General features: G+C 35.8%; 2 protein-coding genes across 3 annotated transcripts; both read right to left on the reverse strand.

Moving 5' to 3' along the window:
• Positions 1–253: 253 nt before the first annotated feature.
• On the reverse strand, positions 254–14,748 carry LOC110814356 (Ran-binding protein in the microtubule-organising centre protein). 2 transcript variants are annotated; one of them, XM_088217049.1, is made up of 13 exons: positions 14,609–14,748; positions 13,749–14,146; positions 13,387–13,488; positions 8,744–8,824; positions 6,822–6,931; positions 6,591–6,726; positions 6,320–6,418; positions 5,745–5,832; positions 5,182–5,621; positions 4,907–5,083; positions 3,970–4,167; positions 1,287–1,610; positions 254–467 (listed from the first exon to the last, which is right to left on the reverse strand). In XM_088217049.1, exons 2-13 carry the CDS (start codon positions 14,043–14,045, stop codon positions 375–377), a joined length of 2,145 nt encoding a protein of 714 aa, XP_088073175.1. In that variant the 5' UTR covers positions 14,046–14,146; positions 14,609–14,748; the 3' UTR covers positions 254–374. The 2 variants fall into 2 exon arrangements, with proteins under 2 accessions (XP_088073175.1, XP_088073174.1); XM_088217048.1 differs by having other exon boundaries at positions 4,907–5,092.
• Positions 14,529–16,759, reverse strand: LOC110814355 (pentatricopeptide repeat-containing protein DOT4, chloroplastic-like). The gene has a single exon (XM_022041780.2). It carries the CDS (start codon positions 16,526–16,528, stop codon positions 14,645–14,647), a length of 1,884 nt encoding a protein of 627 aa, XP_021897472.1. The 5' UTR covers positions 16,529–16,759; the 3' UTR covers positions 14,529–14,644.
• Positions 16,760–16,781: the final 22 nt, after the last annotated feature.

Genomic DNA, 16,781 nt, shown 5'->3' on the forward strand with positions numbered 1-16,781 from the left:
TAATTTTAAGTTCGTCCGGTCAATCTCCAACATTCGTCCACGAGAATTTAAACTGTAAAGCCAATATATACGTACATGCATTTTATCCGCATGAATTTTATTCAAAAAAAGTGTATTTATCCGCATGAAAGTTCAAACAAAAACCAGTATTTTGTCTTCTTTTTTTGTTCTCCAGGTAACTACAGAATCAAAATATGCAAGTGTTTTCTTAAACATCGAAATGCAGGCGTGTTACAGGAGATGATGCAAGCTCTTAGACTTCAAACTTCTTATATATCAAGAAGGAAAACTCTTTATGGTACAAATTGAATAAATCAATTACTTTAAAAATTAAATGAAAAAATAAAATCAAATTTCGTAGAGTTGTGTAAAACCTATGCAAATATTTGCTGGATGACGGTCTCAGCATTTCCGTTGTACTGTGCAAGAAGTTGGATGGCATCAGCCCTTGGCAAAGCAAGAAATTCCTGCACCCCTCAGAGAAAAAGACTCACCAAATGTTACTGCATCTTGAACAAACATAACAATAAAAATTTTCTGACTTCAAGAAATCAAAAATCATCAAAATGCAAATTGCTTTTGTGCTTGAAATAATATAAAAACACGCAGAGGAGGAAAAACAAAAGGGTTGGTGTTGGAAACAATTAACACAAGCTTGAAACTGCAAGTGCCTACCCCTAGGGAGAATGGCTTATCCGATATAGATGATAACAATTGGACTCACACACTTGGATGACCCGAGTTTTAGCAATCTAGTAGTACGGCAGAATCGACCAGAGTGGTATTATCATCAACAGCAAAATTCCACAACTTATGTCTAAAATAAATTCCGGATTTTTGTGCTAAAAAAATAAATAAATAAATTTCGAGTTTTTGTGAGATCCATTTGTAAATCTACATTTAATTCAATTAGGAGATTATGTAGATTGTATTAAGATGACAATCGAATTGATTTCATATGAAATTTAATAAAATTTAGAATTTATCATTCTAATTCTACATGAAATTATATATAAGACTAATATATTTTTATTTTAGAGAGGATTTTCACATCATAGTCAAAATAAGTATGAATTTGCAAATAAATTCTTTAAAATTTAGATTTCTTCAAAATATAACCTTATGAAAATGGAAGAAACCAAGTAATCTAGGAGTTCGGGGGAGGGGAGGTGGGGAAGACCAAAACTCTTTCATCATCATGATAATTTCAATAAATACCAAGAAAAATTACTATAAGAACTTTCTTTTTTTTTTATACGTGAATATAAATGCATGGCTGAACTTACCATTACTTTAAGTATTGCATTTTCATCGCAGATAATATCGCTAGATGATATTTGAGGACTGCTACCATCATCTGACATCCTGGTTCCTGAAGAAATAGTGACTTGGGAAGATCCACGGGTACAACTATCAACATTTAACTTTGAAATGGCACCAGCACTAAGCAAATGCGTATTTGTTTCCTTCAAGGAATCTATACCCAGAAGATTCTCAAACCGATCCTTACACATCTGAAGTTTAAACCACTCGGTATGAGTGTAAAGAGTTGCTCTAATTATCCTCATAAGCTGGGGTTCTTCAATACTAAGCCTCCCACCAAAAGCGACCTACCAAAATCAAATGGAAGTTCGCATTCTGTTCAGAAATTGATATGATATTGATATTTAGGCAGATTACAAAACCATTACTAACAAAAACCCAACAGCATTTAAAAACATATAAAAACTTGATTTTTGCTATTTTAACTGTTAAAAAATCTAAATGTCTTGGTTAATTCTAAATACCCATTATACTCTTACTTATTTCTCCCGTTTAAGAGAAAAGACATATATTTCCTTTTGCTGCCTTGTGCAACAGCTTCTCCATCTCTATCAGCTACCAACTTCATCATCTCCCATTGAAGATCTTGTGCAAGAACTTAAATATGAAAAAGGAACGAGATTGAAGAACTTATCTAAATATTGCTCCCTTTAATCACTGCCAAACTTTTTAAAACAGCAAACTATCACAAGAAAAACATATTTTTCCCCACCCATTCAACAATCTCAGTAAAACTAAAAATTTATAGTTCAAATTATGTAAATACTCATAATCTACCATCTCTTTCTCAATCACATCTTATCCAAACACCCTCCTATAGAATTTCTCTTTCCGCTTCATGCTCCAAAAACAGTAAAACATCATCAACCCTTAACAATATCTACCAGTCTTCTTGCCATCAACAAGGTTAAACCATGCACCACCAGTACCAAGAAGGCTCTTACCTCTGTCTCGATCACACATTACTATATTCCAAGCACCATTCATAGCGAAAATTACCCATATGCAGCAGATCAGTTGTCTTTCTTCCTTCTCTCTCTTCATCCAAACATCAGCGGGCAACAAAAGATATGGACTCTCATTCAGTTAAGAAATTCCAAATTGGTGCCGCCAAACTCAATGAAACACAAACACTAAGCAACATGAATCTCTAGTGAGGATTTGAAACAAAAGATATTTAGAGAAGCAATAGTGAAATCTACTGACAATGCGCCACAGGTGAGCATCTGGTATCATGTGGGTCTGATGAGAAGGGAGGACTATGGAAAAGAGATGGGAAACGGAGAAGTGCAAGAGTGGGAGATGACAGGCAAGTAAGAAGAGTTGCTAAATGGAGGTGGAAGAGAGGGGCTTTACAACAGAGTTCCCTTCATGCCAACTACTTAGAAAAAATAGTTTTACAGATTACTTAAAATCTTGAATATGTCCCCTAAATCTTACTCTATCAAGAGGATGACCTTTGAAGTTAAAAAAAAAAATTATCTCAAACCAATAGTCTATAATCTTGGGAAAAGGGGGAGCACCCACCATCAAAATCCTCTCCCAAATGACCAAAAGATGAAGGGCGATGAGATAGAGAGAGAGCTCATTATGTCCATTCTTCTCCATAGAAAAGGCATAATGCACCAAAATCTCTTATCTCATCAAGTTCCTAATGACCATCTAAATTAAGAAAAACCAAGGTTGCAAAAACCAAGGTTGCATACAGCTCGGGTTTATCCCAAGTAAAAATTGATATCACAAGGCCAATGTAACTGCATTCAACAGTCTGGAGTAATATCTCACAAATGCGAGCTGTTTTTAAAAAATTGCCCTGCTGTCTTCAATATACATGTGCTCGTATTCAGCAACCCTCTCTACTAATATGGTTGAGTTTAATTTGGTAGAAATGAGTAAAAGAGACTCTCCTTGTCCCTCTATGAAACTCCAACATTTATGTTAGCATTTTTAAAATTTTTTCCTCTATGGGAAGATTCATAAACTAGTTCACAAGGAAAATAAAATAAAGAGATTAAACATATCTTCCAAATGGATGGACTATTTTTGTGGAATTTATTAGAAATTCAAATTTTAATCAATCATAATAAGATGAAATTACCTCAAGGACCATGAAAAGTCAACTCCAAGATGGAATTGTCAAAAGATATCTCTACTAAAGCAACTATATTCTTGATGTGATCCAGCAGAACAAAGGTTAAGACAATAGAAAAAAGAGGAAAAAAAATCCACTCCACAGTTAGAAGGATTGACAACAATCACAATCACAACCAAAGAATTATTAAAGTACTCAATCAATGAGAATATAAATATGAATTATTCATAAGCATTCTAAAAAATAATGATAAAGCACCCATGCATGTATAGGATTTCCATATAAAGCAATATGACTTGAATCCTTAAATAAATTTAAGAAACTAACAAAAAAGTAAGACTTCCAATTAACTAACAACTAAATTTTAACAAATTAAAAAAATTACACTAAATATAATAATCCTAGGGATGGAGCCAAAAATAAAATGCCCAAAGTGAATGCATGATATATCTGTTATCTTTAACATGCGAAACTAACACTAATAAAGTCAAAAGTAAGAACAAAAATAGAAAAAACTTTCATGGACTTGGTTACAGCAGCAAGGGCTATCATACCTGGAGTGAAGTTGCTAGAGCATTTAAAGGCAACCCACTTGCAATTGCATCTTCATTTGGTCGGAGTAAAGCCAACAAAGTCTCCTTCAAGGGCTTGAGTAAAGACGTATCACTAGCTGCTAAAGGACCTAAATAGGAGCACGCGACCTTTAACGCACCAGACTGATCACCAGAGCTAACCAACTTGAGAAATTCAACCTAAATCAGCAAAAGAAGTCAGCATACGCTTCCATATGGAATTAAGAAACCAATTGATAAGAAATGTAGCTACAGTTGAAACCATGTTTCCGTTTAAGTAAATATAGAAGGTGAATGCTCCTCTCAGAATTGTTTTTTTTGTATGGGAGACAGGACGAGAGTGTATATTGACTATTGACAAACTGATGAGAAGGAAAAAAATTATGATGAACGAATGCTATCTATGTAAGAGAGAAGTGAAATCCTGCAATCATATTCTTTTGTCGTATGCCGCTATGCAAAAGTTATGAACTATGATCTATATGTTACAGGGGATCAGATGGATTATTACTGGTTCGACTAGAGAGATGAGATTTAAGCATGGGAGGGAATTACTAAGGGGACGAAAATTGTGGCTCCCATTCATCTTACTATGTTTTGGGTGGTTTGGAAAGAGAGAAATAATAGAATTTCTGAGGGGGTAGAAAAGAAATTTTTTAGAATTAGGGACAAATGGCTACAATATTGGTGATCATTGGTTATAAGGTACCCTATTCATACCATAGAGGATTTTGAGAATTTTATGGACATGCTCACTGATCTATAAATAATTTTGTACATAGGCGGCACTCCCTTGGTGCTTGTGAATTAATGATCATATTATTCTTATTATTTAAATAAAAAACCACATAAATGCACATATAAAAATATCCTCATACAATAAAATTGCAGATAGTAAGTGGTCCACCAATCCAATTACCTGCTTAAGTTTGAAGAGCAGAACAGGATTCTGCACAAAAAAGTTTGGATCCATTGCATTAATCTCTTCAACAACCTCAGCAGCCATTCCTCTGCTAGCAAGTTCTTTCATCCTCAGCACAATCTCATGTTTATCCTCCCTATTTCTGAAATCAAATATGAAATCTTTTTCCAGACCCTGCAGTAGCTTCATATCAATTTTTTTTTTAATAGTGAAAGCCTCATCAGTTATCAATTCATTGTAAACAAAAGAGTGATAAGTTTGTCAAAAAGTACCTGTTGTTCCTTTGATATATTTGTGCAGGTAAATGGGGTAGCAGACTCTTGCTCAGTACATCCACTAAAAGAAACATCAGGAACACAACCAACTTCATCCTGTCTTCCTCTCCATCGTTTGCGTTTACCCCTTTCTCCAGTACCACGGGCTCTGTTTTTAAGCAAAGCTCTTGAATGTTCATGCTGATGTGATCCACTGGTGCTGCAATCTTCACAATTGCTGGCTGGCTCACTTGTATACCTCAATTCTACATCACTTCCTTGCATGTTAGTCACATCAATATTATTTTCTGGAGAGCCATCCATTTCAGCATTGTTAATCGAAGATTCTCCAGCTGGTTTACTGGTGCCACAATCCACCTCAAGAGAACAATTTCCTGATGAAAAACACCCTGATTCCGACTGATTAACTTTCAAGGGTTCAGAAAGTGTTTCTATGCCTAAAAGATGATAGAAAAAATCAAAATTTCAGGAAAGTTAAAAAAGAGGGGGAAAAGAGTATCCGAAAGAAAATATTAAATTAAATATTAAGGTTTTAGTTTCAGCAGATGAGGCTGCAATACCAGATTCCACGATACCCCTATAAACACAATACTCTTGAACGAGCTCATCAAGCATGGAAACATCTAGTCTCATTCGACATAACTCATTCTGCAGTAGATGGTCAGATGAATTAATGTCCATATTAGATCCAACCAATTAAATAAAAAAAATGGGGCAGGCTTCAAATGAAAAATCAGTTCTAAAGAAAAATGATTGAGATATCAATCTATGATAATAGCAGAGGTGCCACTTAGAAGATGATAAATAAAATAATGGAATTCTTTGAAGAGTTCAAAAGCCGAAAAGAATTAGATAGTAATTACAGTTAAAAATAAATAGAGAACTCCTGAAGAAGATTGAAAGCTTATGTCCATCAGGAATAAACTTTGACTCATGAGAAAAATAAAGTTACCAGTTACTAATGTGTAAGGGAATAAAATTCAACAGAATTCAGTCTAATAAGCCATGCAATTAGAGAATAAACCAATCAGCTCAAAATTCTAGAGAGCACAACTACAATGATGAAACTGAGAGAAATAAATAAAGCATTTGTGAATATCATAAAGTGAGCCAATTAATAAATGTTTGACATAACCTGAAATGCACGTAACAAATCACCCTTTGCAAATCTCAGGCCATCAATTGCCCCTTGCCTTGTCAGCTCTACAGCATGTGCAAGCGCTTGTATATCTACCTGATTTCAGAATCAGAATGCATATCAGAACACACAAGATTATCAGATGGCCTATCAAATTCATAATAAACATAAACCCGCACATAAGTATGTTAACCTACTAAATCAATATATGATTGAGATTTTAACTTCAATAGATGTCTAAATTTATTACAAAATTTAGAAATCTCACCTCATCAAAAGGAGGTGCCTCATACAGACTCTCCTGAGGTGTTGCTGGCGGATCACGTTCCTCAAGAAGCAACCTCTCTGTCAGGTCTGAAATAGGTGATGAAATTCCTTGGCGGAGGCAAAATCCTTTGTGTATGCTGGAAATATATGGTAAATTAACTAAGGTGAAATAACATACACAGAATCGTGGAGTATCTATAGAAAGTAAAATAAACTTTAGTTGCAGGATCACCTTATCAAATATCTCAATGTCATTGAAAAGAGTGGATCATATGCATGTAAATGAGCTCTTAAGATGGAAGACATCAAGCCAGCAATCTCAAATCTTCTTTTTTCAGCCCACTGTATACAAACAATATGCGAGATTATACAATCTAAAGCTGAGATCAATGGCAGAATGTGTATAATTAGAAGAACAGACTGTTATTCTTTTAAATGCATGGAATATCTTCCTAACACAAATCCCACCACTTGAGGTGGCAGCGAAGATACTTATACAAGCTAATTGCACCATGGTAATGAATTTTTATACGAAAAATTACAGTTTTATTTTCAACAGAAAAATTAATGTAACATTCACAAGGTTCCCACTGGATATGGGACAAGATTTTGACAGGTCTGCTCTTTCCAATCTATTGGGAATATGAAAGTCAGGCCATTGGCTCCTTGTAATTTTTCTTTAAATCCTTACCATACTATCTTCTCCTTCAAAATTTACAATCAGAGTTATCTTATGAATCCCAAACCCAAAAGGCTAAAAGATATTTGTAGTATACTCAGTCCGTAATAATGGAAGAGGTACTCAAAATTCCCTTCTTTTTTCTTGTTTCCTCATAAAAACTCATCACAAACATCCCATGCACTCCTACATCCAAAGTTCTCATAAAAATGAGAGACATTCAAATGAAAACAAACATGCAATGAGAAAGGAGGAGAAGATACCTTAGTGAGAACTAAAAAGGACCATCAAACTACTAAGTGAGATTTTGTTTGAAAATTTTCTTTTAGTTTAAGTAACCAAGTAAAATGAGTCAAATAAATGAATAAATAAAAAGCAGAATATTCTTATTCATTTTTTTCTTTCTTGCATTTCCCAGTGGGCTGAGGATCAAATAATATACTCACAAATAAGAAATGAAGAGATATATGGGTATAAAGATCTTCTACATGTCGACCAGTCTCTTCAAGTTCTTTCCATAAACAACTTAGACTAGTAAACTACACAAAATATAGAAGCAGAATATCCTCAAACCTTTGCTTTTTTATATGCAAAATTAACTAGCAATAGATTTTATAAATAAATTGAAATTGCAATTTTATATTAAATGCAAAATAACTACACTATTTAGGAGTCTATTATTATATTATTTTGGAGGATTATCATAGTTTTAGTAACTTAGAGTTTTTATTTTTATTTGTATTTTCCTATTTGTATTAGAATTAGTATTTCTAATCCGATACATACTTTATATTTTTTAATTTTTTAAAAAATATATTATTAGTATTAATTTCTTATTCTTATCAGGATTAGTATTCCTAATTCTACTATTTTACTATTTCTTATTTAATTTCTATTTAATAAAGGTTGCTTAGAGATTATTATAAATAGTTTGTAATTTTACTTATTCGTGAGCATGCAATTATTTATTAATATTTTAAGAGTTTCTCAATTTTCTAGTTGTGTGATGCAATCAATCCCTTAAATATAATACTTAAAACTTCTTATATACGATTCTAAGAAACTCTACGTGTGATGTTTAGGTTTTTATCTCCAAATCTCAATTGGACAAATTAACCTTATTTGTCCTACATCATTTTTTCTCCTCTTTTTTGCAATTCCCAGGGGACTGGCAACAAATACTATACTCTCAAATAAGAAAAGAGAGATATAAGATGCATGTATCTTCCACATGTGACCCCAGATTCACCACTTCTAATTTTGAAGTTCAGGACTGTAATATGCAGATGAATCCATGCCCATTATAAATGCTAATTTATATTCAGAATACATATAGAATCAATATAGATCGAGTTTTTCACCAGAAATGAACCAATGCTAAGGTATTAAAAATTTTCATTTTACGAGGGCTAAGAGATAAAAAGATAATATTTCATAAGTTAAAAATCTCCTTCAAGTAAAAATTTACAACCCACCTCATTTGCCACTGGAGAAGTTTGATCATCTTTGTCATAAAGGAATGCAAGGAGAACATGCTTGAATTCCCCGTATGCTTCCTTAAACACAGAAAATATGAATATGTCAAAACCAACACCAGTGATAAAAATATTCAAATTTTAAAATTTGAAAATTTATTATTAAAATGATAAACTCTTCCTCCAAATGATATGGGGCTCCCAAAAATTATTAACTGCACGAAGCAGATGCACAGCTGTTGTAAGGAGCAGCTGTACAAACATGGCAATCAAAAGCCAAACTCATAAGTCTTCTAAAAACCTAAAAAACAGTTCAAACTTCTTATACACAATATTATTAACAATTCACTAATTGAAAACATATGAACCTGTTATAATGTAATGGCCAAATTGAAATTCCAAAGGCCTACTAGGAAAGAAACTCCCGAAAATCACTCTAATACAGTTTTAGGAATTTATCAATTGGAGGTGGATTAACTGTGCAATCTCAGCCTTCTTTTCGGGAGAACACAGTAAGATGATGAAGCTACAAAACTGCTTTGATTCAGAGTCAGAAATGGCAAGATGTCAGATCTTGTGAGAACATTTGGTGTGAAGATAGCCTCTACATGCTCAGTTCCCAGGTAGACGGACTTGTCTGTGGGATCAATCCAAATGATTGAAGATTGAAGAGCTAGCGGTCCCTGTTACAATTGCAGGCAGCCAATAAGATTTACCCTGATGATTTTGATAAATCCGTATGGAGGCTTAACAAGGATGGGGCCATCTCTGTCGAGTACTCCTATCTCAATACTTTGGCACAGAATCAGGTGGATTCCTGTGGAAGAAAATTTGGAAAAAAGAAAAAGTTCCTTATGTAGCATCTTCGCTTGGAAAGCTATGTGGGGAAGAATCCTTGCTTTTGATAACTTGGTAAAAGAAAAAAAAATGACTGTAAAGAGTGTTTTCAGTGTACAACAGAGAACAGATCCCCTGGCCATCTTCTTTTGTCTCCAGATGCTAGAGAACTTGGGGAATAAGTGGGATTTGGCACTTACTCTTCATAAGGTCAGCTCAGTAGTTGATGGATTAGTAGCTAATGAGCTTTGGCATTGAGAGAAAGTTTGAGGTAAGCACATAAAAACAAGTTGGTCTCTATCATCATGCTGTTGTGTCTTACAGAGAGACAGAAACAGATGAGCCTCTACGACATTTGCTCTCCTTTAGGTAGAAGTATAGAGTTTTGGTTATGCACCTTGTGTGTTTTGATTTAAAGGACACTCTCAGCTTGATGAACATGATCTACGAGGCCTCATAAATATTTCATGTAACATTTTGTTTTTTTAAACATAAAAAGTGTAAAGTATTATTCATAAGGTACCAAAAACGGGAGTACCACCCATGTACAAAATCTCTACAAAAAAGTAAGAGCATTAATGAGTTAGCCCAGAGAATGAGAATGGACACTTGGAGACAAAAAGTGATGGAAAAATGGATGAGGGAGGGGGATAGGAATACATGCTTTTTCCATTGTACGGCCAGTTACAATAGACACAGGAACTATACCGAGGAGCTGGAGGTTGATGAGAACTGCTTCAAAGGTAATCCGAATATGAGGGAAGCTGACAGGATGTATTTTAGTGAGTTGTACTGAGAGGAGTTTGAGGACGGATCGAGATTAGATAATTTATTGTTTCCTGTGTTGGATAATGCTGACCGAGAGCTACTGGAAAGGGAGTTCACAGTTGAGGAAATCAAGAATTGCTTGTTTGAGTGGAATAGGGACAAAGCCCCCGGTCCCAATGGATTCAACATGAAATTTTTGCACAAATTTCGGCTGGAGTTTAAAGATGAGCTGCTGGAATTATTCAAGGAATTTTACGGAATTGGTAAGTTTGTGAAATCTCTAAACGCCACCTTTATAGTTCTTATTGCTAAAAAAGAAGGGGCTTAGAATATTAGAGACCTTAGACATATTAGCTTGATTCGATGTATTTATAAGCTACTGTCTACGGTATTGGCAAAAAGAATGGCCTCTGTTTTGGATTCGGTTATAGGAGGCAGCCAGCATGCGTTTGTTCGAGGTACACAGATTCTTGATGCTATTTTGACCGCTAAAGAAGTTGTGGATGATTTAGTGGACAATAAGAGAGAGAGGATTATATGTAAACTGGATATAGAAAAAGCTTATGACCACGTCAGTTGGGACTTTGTGAATTACATGCTAGAAAGGCTCGGATTTAGCTTGAAATGGAGAGAATGGATCTGGTCATGTATCACGACTTCCTCTTTTGCAGTTGTTATTAATGGTGGTCCATCTTCTTTTTTTAAGGCCTTTAGATGTTTAAGGCAGGGAGACCCCCTTTCACGACTCTTATTTATTGTGGTCATGGAAGTTTTTAATAAAATGATTGAACGTGCTAAGGAGAGGGACTTATTTAAGGGGGTTATGGTGGGAAGGAGTGACTAGAAGGTGAAGGTATCACACCTGTTTTTTGTTGATGGCATGTTGTTTTTCTGCAAATCGGATAAGAAGATGACCTTGAATTTGAGAGGTGTTCTGCTATGTTTTCAGGCTGTATCGGGGTTGAATATTAATCTTAATAAATCTAAATTGGTGAATTTAGGTGGATGCAGTAATATTGACTTGCTAGCTAGTTTGTTAGGGCGTAAAACAGCATCGCTCCCTATTAAGTATCTTGGAGTACCCCTTGGTTCTAAATTTAAAGATACTGCTTCTATGGAGTTGGTAGAAAAAAGACTCACTAGTTGGAAAAGAAAGTTCATTTCCCAATGGAGTAGACTCACACTCATAAAGAGAACTCTTCCCAACATTCCTATTTATTATCTTTTGGTACTCACTATTCCGGTAAAAATTGTCAAAGATTTGGGAAGATGATGAGAATAGAAGGTGGTTTCATTTGGTCAATGGGAAAGAAGTTAAGCGGCCTCAGATCAGGAGGGGGCTTGGGAATCCATTCACTAATTAAAATGAATAGAGCTCTTTTGGGCAAATGGATTTGGCGATTCTTGACTGAGGTGAAGAGGCCTTGAAAGAAAGCTATTGAAGCTCGTTGGGGCAAATGGGATGGCAGAATCTGCTGGGTACAAAGTCGTCAGTGCCATGGTCATGGATTATGGAAAAGTATTTGCAAGGAGAGCCGGTCGGTTCTGGAAGGACTGAAGTGAAGCATAGGGAGAGGGAATCGTGTCCAATTGTGGCATGATGATTGGACAGAGGGTGGTATTTTGAAGGAGCGGTCCCCGCAGATTTATTCTATTGCTGTGTTGAAAGAAATCACTGTTGAAATGGCCCATGGCACAGCAGATGGAGGTTCGGGATGGTCTGTCTATTGAGCTGAAAAGAAACCTGAATGACTGGGAAATTTCTGAATTTGCGGATCTCCTGCATGTTCTGTCTGGTATGCATCTGAGTGGTGAGAGTGATCAACTGGTGTGGAAATTCAGCAAGTTTGGGATATTTTCTGTTAGAAATCTGTATGAAAAGCTGATGGGTGAAACGGAGAGCATTGGTATTTTTGTCCCTGTTTAACAGATTTGGAAGACTTCTGCTCCTTCAAAAATTGCATTTTTTGACTGGAAAGCTTACAGAGGGAGGATGCTAACCATTGATAAGCTTGCAATCATTTGTTACTTTGGTATCCTGCCACTTATGATTTATGGTCAATGGTGTATAAACTGTTAGGAGTTAGTTGGGTGATGCCAGGGACGGTGAGAATGAGATATGGGCCCAGAATGGCCTTCGTAAAAATAACAGATTGATGAAATTAATTCCATTAACCATTTTTTGGGTTATTTGGAAGGAAAGAAATAGTAGGGCGTTTAATGAGGTGGTGTGTGATTGGGTTAAGACTCACGATAGATAGTTTCACCCTTTTTGGATCTATCTATCTTAGGCATGATATATACAGAGAAGAGGATTTGGGTATATTATTGACTGCCTAACTAACATGTAAATAATTTTGTATACGGGTTGCACCTCTCTTTTAGTGCGGTTTTAATATACTTTTTTATCTTTGATATTTCAAAAATTTCTTTTCTCCTAAAAAAATGAAGCTAGAAAACCAACAAATGATTTAAAGAACTTCTTTGTGATTTCTAAAGTCATTATCGACTTATCAACCAAAGAAAGCATTAGGATTGAAATAAAAAAAACATCTGTCTAATTGGTAATTAAACAACTAGACACCTTGCTGTATCAGAAGCCTTATAGATGGCTTTTTTCTTCAAGTGGCCTTACAGATGATTGAAGATAAGGCATTAATTGATTTTTTCTCCCTCCTCTATTGATTGGAATTTCATATCTCAACAGACAAAAACAAAATCGCTGATAGCTTCTTTGACTGAAGAATTCTCTCACATATTATCTCTCACCCTTACCTAAATGAACGCTAGCTCAGCAATACAGAGCTTCTGAAGAGCAACACTCAGCAATCCCTAATAATTTAAACCATTCCCAAATAGTGGATAGTACGTAAATCTCCTGGTTTCATATACTCTGAAATATTAGTAACTTCTCCACAGTATTTCTAAAAGCCAAGCAGCAGTAATAACATTTCACACTTCTTGGACATCAATAAAATTTCACCGATAAAGGGGGGAAAAAGAAAAGGACGAGTAAATATATTGCATAAAACACGCACAGGATAGGCATCAAGAGCAGAAGGAGCAAGACAAGTCCTCAAGCAATCAATTGCAGAGTCACGACCCTCCGCAGTTCCTCCCCTCAACAGCTCAATGAATTTCTTCACGCGAATAGACAAAAACAAAATTTCGATCAGTAATTTAATCAACCCACGAAGCAAAAACAGACTCCAATATTATGTCTCTTCTTTTCCCTCTAGTTTTTAATTTCCACAATAAACAAAACCGCACAAAATTAAAGTGAGTGGAACAAGAAACATGTAATTTGCAGCTAAAAACTTATAAATAAAATGACAAAAGTAGTAATGAATCAAACTCAAAGAGAGATTTTCGGCAGCCAAAGGGAGGACAAGACATTAACCTGTTTCTGCAAACGAAAGAGGAGCCTATGATCATCGAGGATAAATGGCGCGTGAGAACGGAGGAGATCAATCGCGGCGTCAATGTCACCAGCCTCTAACGCCCGCCTGATCTGACGAATGATCAACCTTGAATGATAAGACGAAGAAGAAAGCGAAGCAGAGGAATGAGAAGAAGACGAAGAAGGAGAAGATAATGGAGAGGGAGAGGCACAGGAGTCTTCGACTAAGCTCTCTGCTTTGACGAAATCGACAATTAAGGTGTCGAGTGACTCCCAGTTTACAGGATTGGAGTCCATGTTTGTTTCTCGGAAAAGTTTTTGCTTCTTGGAGGAGAGAGAGCGAGAGGAAATCAATTGTTTCGTCAGAAGAGCGCGTGTCTTTGGTTTCAGAGATTTTTCTGATAATGGAAAATTCTTTTTATTAAAACAAAAGAAGGCGGCGTGAAATGGTACAAGTCCAAAACTCAAATTTTAGAACTATATAATTATATTAAAAATGATATAAATACTATTTTAATAAACAAAAAAAATATTTAACCAAAAAATTATATAATTTATAATTAAGTAAAAAATTAAATAGATAATTTATAATCAATTAAAAATTAAATTTTATTTTTAGATATAATTCTATTTTATATATATACACACATTATCACTTCAAGTAAAAATTTATAAACAATTAGTATATTTTTCATCAAAATATTTTTCTTGGAAATTGAGATGTTAACATGGAAACCAATAAGTTATATGGACATAATATCTCACAAAATTGTCACGTAATTGACCCATAATATGAAATTATTAATTAATTAAAGTAATGATATAGTAAATTTATTAGGCTTTAGCTTAAAATAACCAACCCTCATTAATTAATTCATAATTTATGTGGTTGAGCTTCAACTTTCAATCCAACTTTGCCCTGCTTGCTTCCCCATTCCTCTGCCTCCAAGTTCCTTTCTGACCTCTGCAACATCCTCCCATTTTCCAGCTCTTGCATATATATTCGATAGAGTGACATAATGACCAGCCTGCTCAGGTTCCAACCGGATTAGCTGTTCAGCGGCCAGTTTCCCTATCCCAACATTTTGGTGTGCTTTACAAGCAGCCAGTACAGCGCCCCAAATAGATTTATCAGGTTCTAGAGGCATTGCCTGGATAAAACTAACAGCATCTTCTATACGACCAGCCCGTGCCAGCATATCGACAACACAAGCACAATGTTCAATGGAAGGGATTAGGCCTACCTCTTTGGTCATTCTGTGGAAAAGTTCAATCCCTTCATCCACAAGACCCCCGTGAGTACAAGCAGAAAGTGCTGAAGTTAATGTCACAGAATTGGGTGAAAAGCCTGATTGATTCATCTGTTCCAGAAGATGAAGAGCAGCTTGACCAAGTCCATGCATTGCAAACCCTCCAATCATTGCATTCCATGAGACAAGGTCTCTGATGAACATGTTGCAGAATACAGAATATGCATAGCCAACGCATCCACACTTTGAGTACATATGAATCAATGCATTCAAAACCACAACAACAGAGCAGAAACTGTTTCTGATCATGCGGGCATGAATTTGTTTCCCAGATTTTATATCACATACAGGCAAGATAGTGGATATGGTGGTCTGATCATTCTTAACTCCTGTTTTCTGCAATTGACTAAAACATTCTAATGCCATATGCCCCAGTTGCACATCAGAGAATCCAAGAATCATGGAATTCCAAGTAACAACATCAGATTTGTCCATCAGTCCAAATACAGTTTTTGCATCTTGAATCCTGTGGCACTTGGTATACATGGTTAACAGAGCGGGACCAGCTGAAGAATAAAATTTAGTTCCTCTTTCCATCTTAGTTCCATAACCATGGATTTCTCTTCCACTCATAAGAGCACCCAAATGTCTGCAAGAGACAAGGACACTGGAAAGAGAACCTAAATCTGGGAAAACCCTTCCCATATTAACCATAGTCCTAAATTTCCTCAATGCAATTTCATGCTTCCCGGTTCTTGAATAACCAGATATCAAAGTAGTCCATGAGATGATATTAGGGTCCTTGATCTGTCCAAAGATTTTCCAAGCCTCTTCACAGAGGCCCATACGGCAATAAGCATCCAATACAGTATTGAATGTGACAATATCAGGCTCACAACCATTTGCTCTCACAGAACTGAAAAGCTGCACAGCCAATCTCAGCAACCCATTATGCACATATCCCGAAATCATGGAGTTCCATGACAACAAATCTTTTTCCACCATCTCATCAAAAACCCGCCTTGCACTCTCAACATCCCCGCACTTTGCATACATATCAATCAGGGAATTACAAACCTGTAAATTCAGTTCAGAGCCATAAACAATCACATGTTTGTGAATTTGAATCCCTTCTTCCAAGCTTGACGACTGCGCGCACGCCCTCAAAACTTGAGGAAACACATAATTATCTGGCGAAACACCCTTCACCTTCATATCTCTGTAACTATGTAGGCATTCCTCATAAGACCCATGTCTAGAATAGAATGCGAGAATCGAAGACCAAGCAAATACATTTGGTTGCGGCAATTTATCGAACAGGTTCTGTGCAGAGTCCAAATCGTCGCAATCCACATACAGTTGAAGCAGCTTGGTAAGCGTGAAAGGGTCGCGACTGGACCCGCACACGGTGACTCGCTGGTGAACTTGCTTGGCTGGCTGCAGGGATCTTGAATTGCTGCATTGTTGAAGAAGATAGTTGATGTTGTCGCATTGAGAAATTATTGTTCTCGGCGATCGCCATATGCTCATGGCTATATCTCATTTCGACTTTCAAGTGCTTACAACATTTAATGCAGAGATGAACAACTAGCAGTGGCGCGAGATAGCACCAGGAGCTGGCTTTAGCCAAAATGAACTCGCAGATGTCTCTGGAGTTGGTGTTCATAATAATAAGTTTGCCAAAATGTTAAATAAGTCCCTCTATAATTTTTAATTATTCAAACAAGCATAATTTTTTAAAGTTTATTTAATTAAGTGAACTAAATTTTTAATTTAGTTCAAA

Source organism: Carica papaya, chromosome 4 (genome assembly GCF_054855325.1).
Source record: "Carica papaya isolate Zhongbai chromosome 4, ASM5485532v1, whole genome shotgun sequence".
Taxonomy (NCBI): Eukaryota; Viridiplantae; Streptophyta; class Magnoliopsida; order Brassicales; family Caricaceae; genus Carica; species Carica papaya.

What these genes read in the sequence shown, in the direction of transcription:
- LOC110814356 (XM_088217048.1), bottom strand. Translation starts at nt 14,045, where the DNA reads ATGGACTCCAATCCTGTAAACTGGGAGTCACTCGACACCTTAATTGTC. An exon ending in AGGCACCTCCTTTTGATGAG is followed by an intron (nt 6,419 to 6,590) that starts GTGAGATTTCTA and finishes TTCTGAAATCAG; the next exon opens with GTAGATATACAAGCGCTTGC. An exon ending in ATTTGTTACGTGCATTTCAG is followed by an intron (nt 5,833 to 6,319) that starts GTTATGTCAAAC and finishes CATCTACTGCAG; the next exon opens with AATGAGTTATGTCGAATGAG.
- LOC110814355 (XM_022041780.2), bottom strand. Translation starts at nt 16,528, where the DNA reads ATGAGCATATGGCGATCGCCGAGAACAATAATTTCTCAATGCGACAAC.